At 45.2% G+C, this 19,154-nt stretch overlaps 2 protein-coding genes and 1 long non-coding RNA gene across 4 annotated transcripts in view; 2 read left to right on the top strand and 1 right to left on the bottom strand.

The window, feature by feature from the left end:
* Positions 1–19,154, bottom strand: part of LOC307175271 — a 119,842-nt gene that overhangs the window by 44,677 nt on the left and 56,011 nt on the right. The gene's annotated exons all lie outside the window — the stretch shown is intronic.
* LOC307175131 (NADH dehydrogenase [ubiquinone] 1 alpha subcomplex subunit 9, mitochondrial-like) lies at positions 4,644–5,695 on the top strand (the record flags this gene model as incomplete). Its single annotated transcript, XM_079900006.1, is given in 2 exon segments — positions 4,644–5,157; positions 5,160–5,695. Coding segments are annotated over 2 exon segments (1,050 nt in total).
* On the top strand, positions 16,019–17,335 carry LOC307175130 (peroxiredoxin-1-like). The gene is made up of 3 exons (XM_079900005.1): positions 16,019–16,165; positions 16,398–16,648; positions 17,028–17,335. Exons 1-3 carry the CDS (start codon positions 16,096–16,098, stop codon positions 17,292–17,294), a joined length of 588 nt encoding a protein of 195 aa, XP_079756131.1. The 5' UTR covers positions 16,019–16,095; the 3' UTR covers positions 17,295–17,335.

The following is a 19,154-nucleotide window of genomic DNA, read 5'->3' as shown; positions in this document are numbered from 1 at the left end:
AATCCATTTCCTTCCAGAGTCGGAACTGTTTTAGTCACCCAGCGAGTTCAGCGCCGTACCACGTTTCTCCCAGTGGCTGTCAGGCCGTAAACCAAACATCGCTGTCTGCAGCCTGTGCGCCCAGAGGTCAAAAGCAGCTTGCTCTCAGAGCCTCTGCCAACAGAAGGTGGGTTCTGCTGCATGTGCTGGGACCACCGGCCATCCGCACCTGCAGATCTTGGAACCAGCATCCGACAATGGATGTCTGGTGACAGCTCTTCTGCCCAGCTGTTCCATCCTTGGTCACCCATTTCCTCTGAACGAGCTGGTCCCCTCGCATCAGAACTCAGCTGAGAAGTGAGGACACAGCGGAGAGCCTTTGCCTGTGTCAGCTGAATGGTCATGTATTCTCACCTAGGAAGGTGATTTCACACTCTCCTCTCTTCTCTCCAGGAAGCAGACAGGCCCCGTGGGCACAGGTGCTGGGCTCAGATGGCACAGCATGGGAGGGTCTGAGCTGTGCCACGGATCCATCCAGCTCAACAGGAGACCGACATCCAGAGGTCCCAGGTCCTCCACCCCCAGCCACGGAGCCTGGATCCATCCCCGACGCAGGGGGCAGCCACCAAAACTCGGGTACGTTTCCTGAGCTGTAAACTGGGAGCAACGATGACCACACAGACACTGCACAGCCTCCCAGCCCCGGGGAAAAGGAGTGCCCTGACCCCACTTCTTGTGGATGCACCTGAGGCTTAGAAAAGTGAAGTGACCAAAATCTCACTGTCTCAGGTTTACACACGGGGAAATCGAGGCTTGGAGAGGTTAAGCAAGCTGAGGTCACCCCCACGTCTGCGGAACGCCTAAGCCCACGTCCAGCTTGGAGTAAGTGTCGGGAACACGTCAGCTCACCCGTGTGATGGGGCATCGTAGCCTTTACTGCGGGGCACCAAGGTAGGCGGCTGCCGCTCGCTTTAGACACAGTTATGGAAAAAAGGGCAACTCGGAGTGAGGAAGTCCAGCCTGTCCACCTGCAGTGCCCCCCCGTGCCCGGCCAGACTGAGACAGCAGAGCCATTCCGTCTGTGTGATGGAGGGAGACAGCGAGGGGTGGATGAAGCAGATACTACACACCCCTGTGCTCTCCCTCCTTCTCCCCCAGCCCCAGAGAGGGTGGGGCTCAGACTCTACTCCTCCATCTACCCTATCTTGGGAGGTTGGTTGTCCTCTGGGCCCCCAGCCTCCCTGGCTGTGATGCTGGTACCCAGGACTGCATTTCTACCCTCCAGCTAGAAAGTGGCCTCCAGTCACGCCTCTCACCTCAGCCTCCACACATCCGGGAGGCATTCTCCCCTCTGCCCTGTCCAGCTCTACCCCAGCGCGCACGCGCGCACACACACACACACACACACACGTCTCTGTTCCTATGTTGGCCCCTCTGACAATTTGATGCCTCCTTCTCCCTCCAGCCCACAAGTTTTGCCCATCCTTCTGTCCCAGACTCTCTCCAGCCTCATGTCCTTCTCTCTCATGATGCCGCAGTCTGGGCTTCAGAATCATAAGCGTCCTAATTCCTGCTCAGGCTTTACACCCCCAGCTCTGAGCCCCAGCTCCCTGTCTGATGATGGTGCATCCCTCCTACATCAGAGGGTGGTAGGGTATGTGCGTAAGTGCTTGGCCTGTTGGGGCCCCAATGGCCTGACTACTCCGAACCTATTCACACCGATGTAAAACCAACCAGTCAACATGCTGGACCTGTCAGGAGCCCTCCCACACTGGGGAGAAGACTCTGGGGGAAATGTCAGGATTTACTAGGAATTCTAGAAAAAAAAATAATAAAATGGAGAAAATATATAAATTATATGAGTATTAGAATAACATTCCCCAGTGCTAAAGGAATATATAGATCTTCAGGTTGATGGGGCCCACTGTGCAAGCAGAAATCCAAGCAGAATGACTCTGCGCTAGAGGCAAAGAAACACTCACGACCTGCAGACATTCACCACCCCGGTTCTCCCTTCACAGAGAACCCCAGAGCACAGAAGGCAAGAACCAGGGTGAGCAAACAGATTCAAAGAACGGAAGGAACTTCTAAAAGATGAATGTCCTTAGAGAAATTCAAGAAGATAACATGGTCCTAAAAAGAGAACAGGTTGTGCTTAAAATGGAGCAATTAGAGATCAAGAAAGAGTTCGCAGACTTATGGTTCCCAGGGGGGAAAGCTGGGGGAAGGGATAGTCAGGGAGTTTAGGATTGACATGTACACTCTGCTGTATTTGAAATGGATAACCAACAAGGACCTACTGCATAGCACAGGGGACTCTACTCAACATTATATAACAACCTAAATGGGAAAAGAATTTGAAAAAGAACAGATCCATGTATATGTATAACTGAATCACTTTGCTGTACACCTGAAACTAACACAACATTGTTAATCGACTCTACTCCAATATAAAATAAAAAGTTAAAAAAAAAAAAGTTCTTAGAAATGCCATTGCTAGAACGAAAAAACCTGAAGTTCAGGAAATCTCTCAGAATGTGTATCAAGAAGACAGAGGATAATATGAGAGAAAATATATGAGATGCATAAGATCAACCTAAAAAGATCAACCTATTAAGAATTCTAGGAAAAAATAAAAGGAAGAAAATATATAAATTATACAAATGATAGAATACCGTCCCCAAGCACTGAAGGAACATGCACGCCTTCAGGTCAATAGAACACACCAGGTACCAAGAAGAATGAATGAAAAAAGACCCACTCCCGGACACATTCTCCTGAAAACTGGAACTCCAGGAGGAACAAGAAGATTCTAAAAGCTTCCAGACAAGAAAAACAGATTATCTGCAAAAGAATTATAATCACCTTTGACATCTGACTTTTCATTAGCAACACTGGAAACTAGAAGACGAAGAGTGATACCCCAGAATCCTTATTAAAGAAATAAAATTCTAAACTTATAATGCTAACTTTTCTTTTAAAAACTAATAAGTGTAGGGACAACATAAATCTTTTGAGACATAAAAATACTTAGAAAATTTACATACCAAATATTCTGTTTTGAAAAACGTTCTCTCAGGATATTCTCCAGCAAATAAAAAAGTAATCCATGGAATTTTTTAAAACGGGAATTCTAAAACAGAATAGACTTAGCTTTGCATTTGGGGCTCTTCAAAATTCCAATCGCGCATGCCAAACTACATAGTAATTAAAAGTTTAGCTTACTGTATTTTATTCCAGCAAAATCTCTTTATCTATGGCAAACTCATTTCTCTACCCACCCATATACTGTCCAGATAGTATTTCCCAGGTATAAAATCAGACACCAATTCTTTGCTCAGCTAGAAAGGATTGGCTGTCTCCTTGGAATATAGACTTCCCGGCATCCCCAGGTCTTCAATAACTTTTTAAAAATATGTACTTTTTTATTCGGTCATTTCTTAGTATTTCCTCAAGAGAGATAGACTATTACCATTTTCTACATCCTAATAAATGTGAGACTCAAATCTTATTCATTTTCAATTCCAAACTGTCATATTCATGCACAAAAAGTGGCGCTATCATTGCTCACATGTTGACGTCATTAGGGAAACTATACAAATAGTTAAAATAATGCAAGTTTTATTTCAGTGTCATAAGATTTCCTCAAATAGAAAAATTAATTAATTCCAATAATGTTTCCTTTTTTTTTCATCCAAGTCATGGACCCAGAAAAAAGCTTTTGGAAGTTTTCTTAATTAATTGAGCATCATCTGAGACTATTATGAATACTATTGTGCAATTGGCATTAAGCTAAATAGTACTTGTTTTTGCAATGAAAATACAAATATAGTTTTTGGTGGAGAACAATGTCATGGTAAAAAAAAAATCCTTACTAAATTAAGAAACCTATGAAGCAGAAATTTACTTGGAATTGTTGATGGTACACATATAATTCCTATTGGATCCAAAGAAGCTGGTATTCTACCAATATAAGTAAAAGCTGTAGTTGCCAACATTTTGTGACAACACTGATGAAGTTTAAAAAACAAGAAGAAAAAGAAAAAACATGCTTCAGCGTGGCTTAATGTGCTTTGTCTCTGCTACCTGCCATCTATCAGATTTTAGAATAGTTGGAACTTTTGAAGTCAGTCTCAGTGCCCTACAACAATATTGAACTTTTTGGTAAATGAGTTCTCTAAATTTTGGATGCAGGTTGTTCAAAAAATTAGAAAACCTTGATTATTTAACACTTGGATTTTTAGTTTCTGAAGCTCTGAAAGAATTACATGAATTGAAAACAAAGCTTGCAAATAAAAAGACATTGGAATTTATCCCTAAAAAGTACGGGGGAAAGGGAACACATTAATTAATGAGAGCTCAATATTGAAATTCTATAAGGGTACTTCAGAACATCTTGACTTGTAAGAAGAATCTTTTGATGGAGTTTCTATTTTTAATTAGAAGAAATTACATTCTGTCCCAGAAGGGCAGGAGATTGAAAAAGCCTACCATCTTGCAGCATCTAAATTTAATGAAGCATTCAAAAGAATCATAAAGACAATTTGATGAGTTTTGTCTTGTAAAAATATTTGCTGAAGAAAGGTATTCTGGAAAGAGGCAAAAAGACAGTATCTGGGAGCCGAAGTCGGCCAAGCGCCGGCGGCAGGGGATTGTGGGAAAAGATGGCGGCCGCCGTTCACCCCCGAGTTGTCCGGGCCCTGCCAATGTCACGTCGCATGGGGTCACAAGTGATCGTCCCCTACCGGGGTGAGCCATATGATACCATGCACCTTCGTCCCATGGGTGACCTGGGCCAGATTATCTTTCTGGAATGGAAAGGGAGAGACAAGGACTCCATCCTAAGAGCTGTGGAGCACAGCAACGTGGTCATCAATCTCGTTGGGCGAGAATGGGAAACCAAAAACTTTGATTTTGAGGATGTTTTTGTAAAGATTCTCCAAGCAATCGCTCAAGTGTCCAAGCAAGTTAGAGTTGAAAATTTTATTCACGTTTCACATCTGAATGCCGATAATCAAAGCCCTTCTAAATATCTGAGAAATAAGGCTGCTAGAGAGAAAGAAGTGAGAGACACATTTCCAGAAGCTACCATCATAAAGGCATCGGACATCTTTGGAAGAGAGGATAGATTCCTCAATCATTTTGTAAGTATTCAATGGTTTGGTGTTGTCCCTCTTTTTCCTTGGGCAAGAAGACAGTGAAACAACCAATATATATTGTGGATGTCACCAAAGGAATTGTTAATGCAGCTAAGGATCCAGATGCCAGAGGGAAAACTTCTGCCTTTGTTGGGTCCAGTTGGTACGTCCTCTTTGACCTGGTACAGTACGTCTTTGCCATGGCTCACAGACCCTTCCTGGCATACCCTTTGCCACATTTTGCATATCGATGGATAGGTCGACTCTTTGAAATCAGTCCGTTTGAGCCCTGGACCACGAGGGATAAAGTGGAGCGAGTTCACATCACAGACATGACCTTGCCTCACCTGCCCGGCTTGGAAGACCTGGGTATACAGGCCACGCCCCTGGAGCTCAAGGCCATCGAGGTGCTGCGGCGTCACCGCACGCACCGCTGGCTGTCTTCTGAGATTGAAGATGTGAAGCCGGCCAAGACAGTCACTGTTTCGTGGCCCCTGAGCTGCCCTTGGTTTTTGATGTCATTCAGGTCACTAGCGACCAGACCACCTTTGGCAGAGAATCCTGTACATAGTGCATAAGAGCCCCTATTAAAATATCTGTGATCAAAAAAAAAAAAAAAAAGACAGTACGGCTTCCCTGGTGGCACAGTCGTTGAGAGTCCGCCTGCCGATGCAGGGGATGCGGGTTCATGCCCCCGTCCGGAAAGATCCCACATGCCGCGGAGCGGCTCGGCCCGTGAGCCATGGCCACTGAGCCTGCGCATCCAGAGCCTGTGCTCCGCAACGGGTGAGGCCACAACAGTGAGAGGCCCGCGCAAAAAAAAAAAAATAAAAACAAAAACAAAAGATAGTACCTGGTAAAATATTTAGGCGGAAAGATTTTCACATTTTAATGCCAAAAAGTAGCATTGAGAACATCCTTCATTTTCCCCAAGCCCACTAGGTACCCTAACACCTATAGAGAGAATATTTTCCCAATTAAGAATATTATAGTCTACAATAAAGAGTAGATTAAAGGTGTCAATAATTTCAAATTTACTAACCACAAAATATTTCTTTGAAGAATATTTATGGGAAATTTTGTGAAAAAAAATTAAAGTGATGAGGCCATATCAGGAAAAACACTGAATACCATTGACATCATGTTAGAGACAGACATGCCTTAAGAAACTGATTAAAGTACACTATTCTGCTTTTTTGTTATTTATATTCAGATAATCAATATAAAGAACTGTTTTGTTTTGGTTTTTAATTTTATTTATTTATTTTTGGCTGCGTTGGGTCTTTGTTGCTGCATGCGGGCTTTTCTCTAGTTGCTGCGAGCGGGGGCTACTCTTCGTTGCAGTGGTCGGGCTTCTCATTGCAGTGGCTTCTCCTGTTGTGGAGAAAGGGCTCTAGGCGCGTGGGCTTCAGTAGTTGCCACACGCAGGCTCAGTAGTTGTGGCTCGCGGGCTCTAGAGCACAGGCTCAGTAGTTGTGGCACACAGCCTTAGTTGCTCCGTGGCATGTGGGGTCTTCCCAGACCAGGGCTCGAACCCGTGTCCCTTGCATTGGCAAGCAATTCTTAACTACTACACCACCAGGGAAGCCCTAAAGAACTGTTTTTTAATTTTACTCTATTGTACATAAATATGTTACTTTCGTTTTAGAAAAAACTTTATTATTGAAAATAGTTTTTAATAGAACTATTTATAGTACCAACATAATAAAACCAATCTGTCAGTCAAGAAATAAATATTTTCAAGACCTAAAAAATTTTATTTTATTTATTTATTTATTTTGACTGCATTGGGTCTTCATTGTGGGCGTGGGCCTTCTCTAGTTGCAGCGAGTGGAGGCTACTCTTTGTTGCGGTGCGCAGGCTTCTCATTGTGGTGGCTTCTCTTGTTGCTGAGCACGGGCTCTAGGCATGCAGGCTTCAGTAGCTGCAGCACGCGGGCTCAATAGTTGGGGCACACAGGCCCTAGAGCACACGGGCTTCAATAGTTGCGGTGCGTAGGCTCAGTAATTGCAGCGCACAGGCTCTAGGGCATGCGCACTTCAGCAGTTGTGGCTCACGGGCTCAGTAGTTGTGGCACATGGGCTTAGTTGCTCCATGGCATGTGGGATCTTCCCCAACCAGGGATCGAACCCATGTCCCCTGCATTGGCAGGCAGATTCTTAACCATTGTGCCACCAGGGAAGTCCCTTTAATTATCTTAGAATCTCCTTTCCCCCTCAAAAGCCTTGACTTGGTGTCATCCATAAAATATATGGTCACTCTAGCCAAGAAGGATAAGGAGGCATACTAGTTCTCTGTTGCTGTGTAACACATTACCCCAAAGCTTAACCGCATGAAGCAGCCAAGGGTTATTGTCTCACAGTAGAGAGAGGATACCATGTGGCTCAAGAATCTGGATGTGCTTCAACTGGACACTTCTGGGTCAGGGTCCCTGGTGAGGCAGCAGTAAAGCTGTCAGCCAGGCCTACAGTTAGCTCTCAAGGCTTGACCCAGGCTGGGAAATCCGTTTCCAAGCCGACTTGTGTGGCCGTCAGCAGGCTTCAGAAGATGTGCCTGCAGGCTTGCGGTGCAGTTGTGGGCCTGTATGAGTCAGCACGGGCTGCTGTAACAAGTACCACAGACTGGCAGCGTATACAACGGTTCTGGAGGCAGGAAGTCTGGGATTGAGGTGCCCGCAGGGTTGTTTCTCCTCAGGCCTCTCTCCTTGACTTGTAGTCGGCCATCTTCTCCCTGTGCCCTCACACAGTCCTCCCTCTGTGTTTTTAGGTCTGCATCCTAATCTCTTCTTATAAGGATACTGGATCCGTCATATTGGATCAGGGCCCACCCTAAAAGCTTCATTTTAACCTAATTACCTCTTTAAAGACTCCATCTCCAAATACAGTCATGTTCTGAGGTCCTGAGGGTTAGGACGTCAACACATAAATTTTGAAGGAATAGCATTCAGCCCATGGCAGGGCCTCTCCACCTGAGGGTCCCCATAGCATGGAAGCTTGTGATTCAAGATTGGGAAGAGAGAGAGAGAGAAGAGAGACTCAAGACAGCAAGACAGAAGCTGCCGTCTTTTATAATTTGATCTCAGAAGTCACATCCCATCTTGTCTGCAATATTCTATTGTTAGAAGAGAATCAGTGAGTCCAGAGCAGGACAGGGTTCACAAGAGCAGGGTCTCAGGAGGCAGCCATCTTGGAGGCGGCCTTCCACAATCCGTAAGCTTCTCTCTCCAAACCCACTGGAGGGGCCTAGACTGAGAGTGGAAAGGCAGTTTATCCTCCCTCATCTCTAGGGAGACAGTAGGAAGGCTAGAAAACACGTCAGCCTCTCTGGCTGCCCAGCATGACTAAAAGATGGAGGCCGACCGACAGCAGGCGTGTCTGCACAGCTCTCCGGGCGGCTCCTCAGCAAATTCTGAGCTGGAAGCCGTGCGGGAGGCTGGTTCAGCTCCAGGCGGTGAGCTCAAGGCTGTTCTCCCTCAATGGCACGTAGCCTTGTGTGTGAAGTCATAACCCGGAGCCTCACCAAGGCCTCCAGCTGCGCAAACCACCTCCACGTGGGGGTTCCCCCTCTCCGTGGGCTTCCCCACGCACCTTCCTTACTCTGGACCCCGACTCAGCCAATCGTCTTCATTTGTTCTCTAGACGAGTCCTCCCTCCACTAGCTCAGCCCCTGGTGTTTGCTTAACCATTTCAGGACACACACGTCACCCTCATCTCAGATGCTGACAGACAACCTGCTTCTCCTTCATGATGTTCACACGGCAGCCCACGCTCACAGCAACCCCGCTGCCTCCCAGGTGGAACCATTTCAAAGTCGTTGTAAAGCGACAGGGTAGGAAACACAGGGTCTGAGATGACTGAGGACTGTCCCCTCACAGACAGGCGGGCTGACAGGTAGGAAACCAAGAGTAAGGTGCTCCAGGCAAAGCCATCACGGACGGGGGTGTGGGAACCCCAAGCAATCCAGGGTGGCCGGCCTTTAGGGCAGTAGAGTAGGGGAAGGTGGGGAGGGAGGTTGGGGGGTGCTTTGGATAACAAGGAACAGGGTGCTGAGTGCAGGTCTCCTAGTCTCTCCTGGCAAAGCTCCTGGGAGCAGCACTCAGCATTCTCTTCATCTCTGCATGCCCCCCTCTCCCGTCACACGCACACACACACACACACACAGAGACACACCACATACACACACACACACACATGCCAAGCACAGTCACATAGACACAACCCACCCACACTCACACGCATACACACACACTCATATACAGTTACAATCTTGAACACATACACACGTGTCCACACACATACACCATCGCCCACAAGCATGGACGCACAATACACAAGTCACATATACTTGCACACACATCCACAATGCACACTCACACATCACTACTCATGCATCCACATGTGCTCTCTCTCTCTGACACACACACACACACACACACACCCACACACACACACACCCCCCACGCAGCCCCACCAGCAGCCTCCCAGCCCTAGCATGTAGCTGGTGCTCAGTCAGGGTTGACTGCATTGATGAAACAGTAAATCAGGGGAAATTGTGTTTGGGGATCCTTTTTTCCAATTAATCTTTCCAGTTGTTTAACATCAGCTCCTAAGGAATTCGCTGTGTGTATTCAGAGCCCTAAACTCGTGCTTCTCAAAATTAGAGAAAGATCGGACTTCCCTGGTGGCGCAGTGGTTAAGAATCCACCTGCCAATGCAGGGGACACAGGTTCGAGCCCTGGTCCGGGAAGAGCCCACATGCTGTGGAGCAACTAAGCCCGTGCGCCACAACTACCGAGCCTGCGCTCTAGAGCCGGAGACCCACAACTACTGAGCCTGCGTGCCGCAACTACTGAAGCCCACGTGCCTAGAGCCCATGCTCCGCAACAAGAGAAGCCACCAACCGCAATGAGAAGCTCCCACATTGCAACGAAGAGTAGCCCCCGCTCGCCGCAACTAGAGAAAGCCCGCACGCAGCAACCAAGACCCAACGCAACCAAAAAAATAATTAATTTTTTTAAAAAAATTAGAGTAAGATCATTTCTCTTTCCCGCAATTGCATCTGAACTGACCATGCTTTAGGAGATTTTTTTCATGAAATATGACTCTTTAAATCAGGCCATGTCTAAGTGTTATACTTCACTTAAGCACTTGGGTGAGGGGGAAATATAAGAGATTCTCTCCAAGCAAAGCACTTCTCCACGTTTGGGGGGGATCCTTTTAAGGAAAGGGGAAAGTATTGGGAAACAGTCCATGGCTCAACATCCACCACTTTACGGGCTGCAGCTTCCAGCCGCCACCCCAAACGGAGCCCTGGGAATGGCACACCCCGGCGGTGAAAGCATGGCTGAATTGTTCAACTATGTTTTCTAAAGAATAACCCCCAAACATGCATTACTTTGTAATAAGTCGAAGGTTATTTTTTCAAGGAGGAAAGAGACAATCCTGTTGACACAATAGATGCAAAGAACTTAGTGCCATTCCTGGCAAGAAGAAAGGGCTCCGTAAATGGTTGCTGTTTTGTTTTGTTTTGTTTTTTGGTGTTTAGTTGTAAAGAAGCCGCTGGGCGGGAGCCTGCTTTCTGAGTAATCGACATCCTTGATAATTTGATGCCCCTCCCTGGACCCCCTCAGAACACTGTTCTGAGACCAGCTCTGTAGGCGGAAGGCTCCAGTCTCAAGAGCACCCGACGAACCCCACTGAAGAGGGAGGCTTTCCACTTACCCCATTCTTAAACCACCACTTCGGGACACGACGAATCCCCAGGAAAATGGGCCACTTCAGAAATACACAATTCTGGCTTGATATCCGCCTCAATTGCCTGGTGTGTTCCCTTTGCGACAAGATCCCTCCACGCCTGCTGTCTCCTATTCGAGTGTTAGGCTTTATTTGATTTCCAAATTACTCTTCCTGTGCCGCCTTTTACCTTGAGCCATTTTCTCCCCCCAGTGAAATCTTGGCACCCAAAGCAGTTCTCAGAACTAAATTAATTATAAAAACATATTAATATCATCTGTATAGCAATGAAATTAATCTATTCAATAGATCCAAGAGGAAGTCATCAATTATGCCCAGTGACTGCAGCATTCTGTGTGACAGCATTTACAATTCTTACAAATTTTAATATTTCGTCCAGCAAGAGTTGCCATAAATGTCATGTGCTGTGCAGCCTTGATTTATGAATGAAGTGGACCTTTTAGATGCCACTAGTGTTCAAATACTACGTATTTTATTCTTATCAAGTGTGTGTTCTTGCGGGGGGGAGCGTTTTATCCTTCTATGAAAAATAAAAATCTCCATTCTCTTAGGGATGACCTCTCCCCTCAGTAGAGTCTACCCTGGGACATATACAAATTTCTTAGACAAATTTCTTAGACATGCTTCTAACCACCCAGGTTTCCCAAGACATGTTATAAACTCAATACAATGGAAAGTTAGCTGCACCCTCGTGTCAAGATCTGACTATATCTAAGAGTTGCTCAGTCTCAGAATGAGTAAGGATTCAAAGAAGCACAGTGCGGTCTTCACGTGCGCTTCTCAAAGCCCTTTTGAGGAGATCCAGCTCACTATGCAGAGCAATTCTTATCAAACTCCTCCTTCCACCGCATTCTTCTAAGTCACCCACAAGACCCGCAGCTAGCCAGAAATCCTCTCTCACTGTTCCCTAAAACTCCCCAAGAAAAGAGAGTTGACATATATCTGACAAATAACTTGTATCCCAGCGATATAAGAAATGCCCACAGGGGGAATTCCCTGGCAGTCCAGTGGTTAGGACTCCGAGCTTTCACTGCCTAGGGCCTGGGTTCAATCCCTGGTCAGGGAACTAAGATCCCACAAGCCATGCAGTGTGACCAAAAAAATAAAATAATAAAAATAAATAAATGCCCACAAAGGAGGAGGCCCAAACGGCCACCAGGCAGGTGAGAAGGGGCCCAGCTTTAGGAGTCCTCAGGGATGTGCAAATTAAAACAGGTGAAATTAAACCAAACACACCCACTAGAATGACTACAATGAAAAAGACAGAAAATGCCAAGTATTGGCGAGGATGCAGAGCAACTGGAACGTTCACACACTGCTGGCTGGTGTGTAAATCGGTACCATTTGGAACTCCTCTTGGGAGTATACACCAAGCTGAGCATATGCATTCCCTATGACCCAGAAATTCCGCTCCTAGGTAAATACCCAAAAGAAACGAGTCCATATGTTCACCGAAAGTCAGGTACTAGAATATTCGTAGCAGCTCTGTTCATATTAGCCCCAAACGGAAAACTACAAAATGTCCGTTAACGGGAGAATGGAATAAGGTTGCCCAATAAAATACAGGACACCCAGTAAAATTTGAATTTCAGATAAACAACAAATAATATTTTAGCATAAGTATGTCCTACACAGTAATATTACCCAAAATGCTCTACTGCTGTGCATGGATGATGTCACAGACATAATGGTGAACAAAAGCCTAAGAGAATCCAAACTGGGTATTTCTATTTATATAGTATCCAAAAACAGGCAAACTCACCCCTGCTATTAGAAGTCAGGATAGTGGGGGGATCGGTAGCTCCTGGATGAGGACACAAGAGACATTTGGGGAGCCTGAATGTTCTGTTTCTTGATCTGAAACACAAGAAACACATGTGTCCACTCTGTGACGATTCATCAAACTGTACACTGTGAGACATGCTCATATCACATTGTATAGTCAACATACTTTATAAGTATGTTTCTTATTCACTTCTTATTCAGGCAGAGATTATAAAAGTTTGTTGCAAGTATCCAGGTCACGATTTGTGTTTCAGAAATTATCGGTGTTCACAATACCTGCAGGGGAAAGAAACCAAACTCAAATATGATCACTCTTTACAATGAGAAGAATATTTTGATCATTCTTTTATTTGTTTTGGCTCGGTCACAAATTAAAGTACTTGGAATGCTGTAAAAAAAAAATGCTCACAGTAAAAAGTATTTGTTGTTTATCCAAGGTTCAAATTTAACAGACTATTCTGTCTTTTATCTGACAGCCTTATTCCATCCTCCTGCTAATGGACATTGTGGCCATCAACACATACCATACGTGTATTTTATATGTCAATAAAAGTTATTTTTAAAACTTCACAGAACACTGCGATCAATATGGATCCTCCCATTTTTTTTCCCCTAAGAATGGAGGAGGGAGATGTCAGTGGGCAAAGTTGGAATTTTTAGTGGGCTGGGAGGGGGTCAGAGTAGAAAACAGGACTGCAAATACTCACGTGGTAATAATTTTTGTAACACAGAACATTAATCTTTTAAAGACCAGAGATACGACCCCTATTTCCATCCTGTTAGGATTTAAATTCAAGTTGCCTACTAGGTACCTTCAAACTTCATCTGTTTTTGTAGAAGGAGGACGGGTGGTGATCAGTCAAGCACGTTTTTTGTGTCCCTACCCACCTCCCCCACAATAACAGACCCCTGGCCTCTAAGCAATCATTAAGGAAATGGTGAGGACCCCCAGCAAGGTTGAGAGGGACACTGAGAAGTGCAGCTCCTTGTTAGATGTACCCATTCAAGTGGAGACAAAACACAAAGCTGAGAGAGAGGAGTGAAAAGTCGACTGAGACACTAGATCCAGTCCCAAAAGACAGCCCAGGAAAGGCAGTAGAGGGCAGTGGTTAGACTCAGCTCCAACGTTCCTGACCACGGGCCCTTGAGCACATCACCAACCATCTGAGCCTTGGCTTTTTCATCTGAAAAAGGGGGATAATGATAGTACCTACCTCACTAGGTTGTCGTAAGAATTGGGTGAGATGATGGGTGGCAGATTATATTATCCTAAAGTGACCACAATGCATTTCCTCCTCCATATGCTCCTCTAAAACTTGCCACTCCCCCATCAAGGTGGAGTCTAATTCCCTCCTCTTGAATCTGGTGGGAGCAGAGAGCTTGTGACTGGCCTGTGACCAATAGAAGGTAGCAGAAGTGATGCTGAGTAAATTCTGAGGCAAGGTCATACAAAGCAGTTCCCTTCCCCTTTGTTAGCTGGTATACTCCCCCTTGGAACCCTGGGCCTCCATTAAAGCCCAGCTACCTGGAAGCCACCATGCTGTGGGGAAGCTCAGGCCACGTGGGGAGGCCATACGTGGCTGCTCTAACGGACAGCCCCTGCTGAGATGCCAGCTAACAGACGATATCAACTACCAGAAGTGAGTGAAGACACCTCCAGATGCTTCCAGCCCCCATCTTTTAATATTCCAGATCATTAGCCCTTGAGTCTTTCCAGTTGAGGCCCCAGATATCAGAGAGCAGAGACCTGTCATTCCTGCCATGCCCTGTCCAAATCCCTAATTCACATCCATAAGCAAGATAAAATGATTGTTTTAAGCACTTAAGTTTGAGGCGGTTTGTTATAAGCAATAGTAACTAAAACATAATGTCTTGTATCAGTTAGCTCTTGCTGCATAACAAAACACTCCAAATTCAGTGGTTTAAAACAACACACATGGGGCTTCCCTGGTGGCACAGTGGTTAAGAATCCGCCTGCCAATGCAGGGGACACAGGTTCAAGCCCTGGTCCGGGAAGATCCCACATGCCGCGGAGCAACAAAGCCCGTGTGCCACAGCCACCAAGCCTGCACTCTAGAGCCCACGAGCCACAACTACTGAGCCCACATGCCACAACTACTGAAGCCTGCGTGCCTAGAGCCCATGCTCCGCAACAAGTCACTGCAATGAGAAGCCCACACACCGCAACAAAGAGTAGCCCCCGCTCACCGCAACTAGAGAAAGCCCGCATGCAGCAATGAAGACCCAATGCAGCCAAAAATAAATAATTTTTTTAATTAAAAAATAAACCCACATTTATTTAGCTCACAATTCTGTGGGTCAGTGGGCAGTTCTGGTGCTTTGGGCAGTATCAGCCAACCTCTCCTGGGCTCACTCATGTGTCTGTGCTCAGATTGTGGTCGGCTGGTGGCTGATGATCTAAAATGCCTCACCTACATGTCTGGCAGTTGGCTGAATGTCAACCAGGCAGCAGATGTAACTGGGCCATAGGACTCTCATCATCCAGGAGGCTGGCCTATGCTTCTTCACAAGGAGGCAGGGTCCCAGGAGCAGCAAGAGAGGACCAGCCAACTGTGTAGGCTCCTCAAGTTTCTACCTGCAGCATGTTTGCAGATGTTACATTGGCCAAAGCAAGTTCATGGCCAAGTCTAGAGTAAGAATGAAAGGCTCCCTACTAAAATCTGGAACAAGACAAGGATGCCCACTCTCACCACTTCTCTTCAACATAGTATTGGAAGTCCTGGTCTCAGCAATCAGACAAGAAAAAGAAATAAAAGGTATCCAAACTGGAAGGGAAGAGGTAAAATTGTTCACTATATGCAGATGACAGGATACTACGTATAGAAAACCCTAAGGACTCCACACAAAAGCTACTAGATCTAATAAATGAATTCAGCAAAGTAGTAGGATACAAGATTAACATCCAGAAATCCGTTGCATCCTTTACACTAACAATGAAATATCAGAAAGGGAATGTAAAAACAATACCTTTTAAAATCACACCAAAAAAATTTTTTTTAAATACCTAGGAATAAACCTGACCAAGGAAGTGCAACACTTATACACTGAGAATTATAAAATGTTAATAAAGGAAATAAAAGAGGATTCAAAGAAATGGAAAGATATCCCATGCTCTTGGATTGGAAGAATTAATATTGCTAAAATGGCAATACTACCCAATCAATCTACAAATTTAATGCAATCCCTATCAAATTACTCATGACATTTTTCACAGAACTAGAACAAGTAATTCAAAAATTTACACGGAACCATAAAAGACCCAGAAGGGCTAGAGCAAGCCTGAGAAAACACAAACAAAGTAGGAGGCATAAATCTCCCAGACTTCAGACAATACTACAAAGCTACAGAAATCAAAACAGTGGTGTCTCTCCTTCCTGACTGTCCTCTGTGGTTTGTCTGTGAGAAATGCTGATAACAATATGTCTTCAGGAAATGCCAAAATTGGGCACCGTGCCTCCCAGTTCAAAGCAACTGCTGTAATGCCAGATGGTCAGTTCAAAGATATCAGCCTGGGGCTTCCCTGGTGGCGCAGTGGTTGAGAGTCTGCCTGCCGATGCAGGGGACACGGGTTCGTGCCCCGGTCCGGGAAGATCCCAAATGCCGCGGAGCGGCTGGGCCCGTGAGCCACGGCCGCTGAGCCTGCGCGTCCAGAGCCTGTGCTCCGCAATGGGAGAGGCCACAATAGTGAGAGGCCCGCATACCGGGAAAAAAAAAAAAAGAGATATCAGCCTATCTGACTACAAAGGAAAATATGCTGTGTTCTTCTTTTACCCTCTTGACTTCCCCTTTGTGTGCCCCACAGAGATCACTGCTTTCAGTGACGGGGAAGAAGAATTTAAGAAACTCAACTTCCAAGTGATTGGTGCTTCTGTGGATTCTCACTTCTGTCACCTGGCATGGATCAACACACCCAAGAAACAAGGAGGACTGGGACCCATGAAAATTCCCTTGATATCAGACCCCAAGCGCACCATTGCTCCGAACTATGGGGTCTTTTTTTTTTTTTTTTGTAATAAGATTACTTATTTATTTGTGTATGGCTGTGTTGGGTCTTCGTTGCTGTGCGCGGGCTTTCTCTAGTTGCGGCGAGCGGGGGCTGCTCTTCGTTGCGATACGCGGGCTTCTCATTGTGGTGGCTTCTCTTGTTGTGGAGCACGGGCTCTAGGCGTGCAGGCTTCAGCAGTTGTGGCACGTGGGCTCAGTAGTTGTGGCTTGTGGGCTCTAGAGCTCAGGCTCAGTAGTTGTGGCACACGGGCTTAGTTGCTCCGCGGCATGTGGGATCTTCCCGGGCCAGGGCTCAAACCCGTGTCCCTTGCTTTGGCAGGCGGATTCTTAACCACTGCACCACCAGGGAAGCCCAGACTATGGGGTCTTAAAGGCTGATGAAGGCATCTCATTCAGGGGCGTTTTTATTATTGATGATAAAGGTATCCTTCGACAGATCACCATAAATGACCTTCCTGTTGGCCGTTCTGTGGATGAGACCCTGAGACTAGTTCAGGCCTTCCAGTTTACTGACAAACATGGGGAAGTGTGCCCAGCTGGCTGGAAGCCTGGCAGTGATACCATCAAGCCTGATGTCCAGAAGAGCCAAGAATATTTCTCTAAGCAGAAGTGAGCACTCGGCCATTTTGGGGCCAGGCTGCAGTAGGTGGCCATGAGAACAAAACCTCTTTTGTACTATTGTCATGCTTAAAACAAGACCTTGCACTCAGCCAAGATGTGGTGTGGGACTGGACAGGCCTTTCCTGCAGGGATGGGGAAGCCGGCCTTTCTTCCTCTGGAGGGAATGGCCTGAGATGTATTATCGGGCAAGCAAACTGCTGTGCATAGTAGTAGGGCATCACTTTTGGTCTTTTGTAGTTTTATTAAACTTGAGCTGAGACCTTAAAAAAAAAAAATCAAAACATTGTGGTATTGGTACAAAAATAGGCATACGGATCAATGGAACAGAACAGAGAGCCCAAAATAAACCCACACACCTACAGCCAATTAATCTTCAACAAAGGAGGCAAGAATATAAAATGGAAAAAAGACAGTCTCTTTACAAGTGGTGCTGGGAAAGTTGGACAGCTGCATGTAAATCAATGAAGTTAGAACACACCCTCACACCATGCACAAAAATAAACTCAAAATGGCTTAAAGACTTAACCATAAGACATAAAACTCCTAGAAGAGAGCACAGGCAAAACATTCTCTGACATAAATCGTACCAATGTTTTCTTATGTCAGTCTCCCAAGGCAATAGAAATAAAAACAAAAATAAACAAATGGGACCTAATCAAACTTACAAGCTTTTTCACAGCAAAGGAAACCATAAGAAAAAATGAAAAGACAACCTACGGAATGGGAGAAAATATTTGCAAATAACGTCACAGACAAGGGCTTAATCTCCAAAATATACAAATAGCTCATACAACTCAACAACAAAAAAACAAACAACCCAATCAAAAAATGGGCAGAAGACCTTAATAAACATTTCTCCAAAGAAGACATATAGATGGCCAGTAGGCACAGGAAAAGATGCTCAACATCACTAATTATTAGAGAAATGCAAATCAAAACTACGAGGTACCACGTCCCACCAGTCAGAATGGCCATCAGTAAAAAGTCTATAAATAACAAATGCTGGAGGAGGTGTAGAGAAAAGGGAACCCTCCTGCACTGTTGGTGGGAATGTTAAGTTGGTACAGCCACTATGGAAAACAGTATGGAGGTTCCTCAGAAAACTAAAAATAGAATTACCATATGATCCAGCAATCTCACTCCTGGGAATATACCCAGACAAAACTGTAGTTCAAAAAGATACATGCACCCTTATGTTCATAGCAGCACTGTTTACAATAGCCAAAACACAGAAACAACCTAAATGTCCATCGACAGATGAATGGATAAAGAAGATGTGGTACATATACACAATGGAATACCACTCAGCCATAAAAAAGTATGAAATAATGCCATTTGCAGCAACATGGATGAAACTACAGATTATCATACTAAGTGAAGTAAGTCAGAAAGAGAAAGACAAATACCATGTGATATCACTTATATGTGGAATCTAAAATATGACACAAATGAACTTATCTACAAAACAGAAACAGACTCATAGACATAGAGAACAGACTTGTGGCTGCCAAGGGGGAGGGGAGGAGGGAGAGGGATGGAGTGGGAGTTTGGGGTTGGTAGATGCAAACTAGTATATATAGAATGGATGAACAACATGGTCCTAGTGTAGAGCACAGGGACCTATACTCAATATCCTGTGATAAACCATAATGGAAAAGAATACAAAAAAGAATGTCTATGTGTGTATAACTGAGTCACTTTGCTGTACAGCAGAGTGGCACAACTTTGTAAATCAACTACACATCAATAAAAAAACAAAAATAAAATAATGCAATAACTTAAAAAAAAAAGGATGAGGAGCTCCCAAAGTAACATGGCAAGGAGGTGTGAATCTGGGGAGGGAAAGAACCAT

This window comes from Stenella coeruleoalba (genome assembly GCF_951394435.1).
Source record: "Stenella coeruleoalba genome assembly, chromosome: 16".
NCBI lineage: Eukaryota > Metazoa > Chordata > Mammalia > Artiodactyla > Delphinidae > Stenella > Stenella coeruleoalba.
The sequence above is the reverse complement of the archived record's forward strand: the minus strand, read 5'-3'. Positions and strand labels throughout refer to the sequence as shown.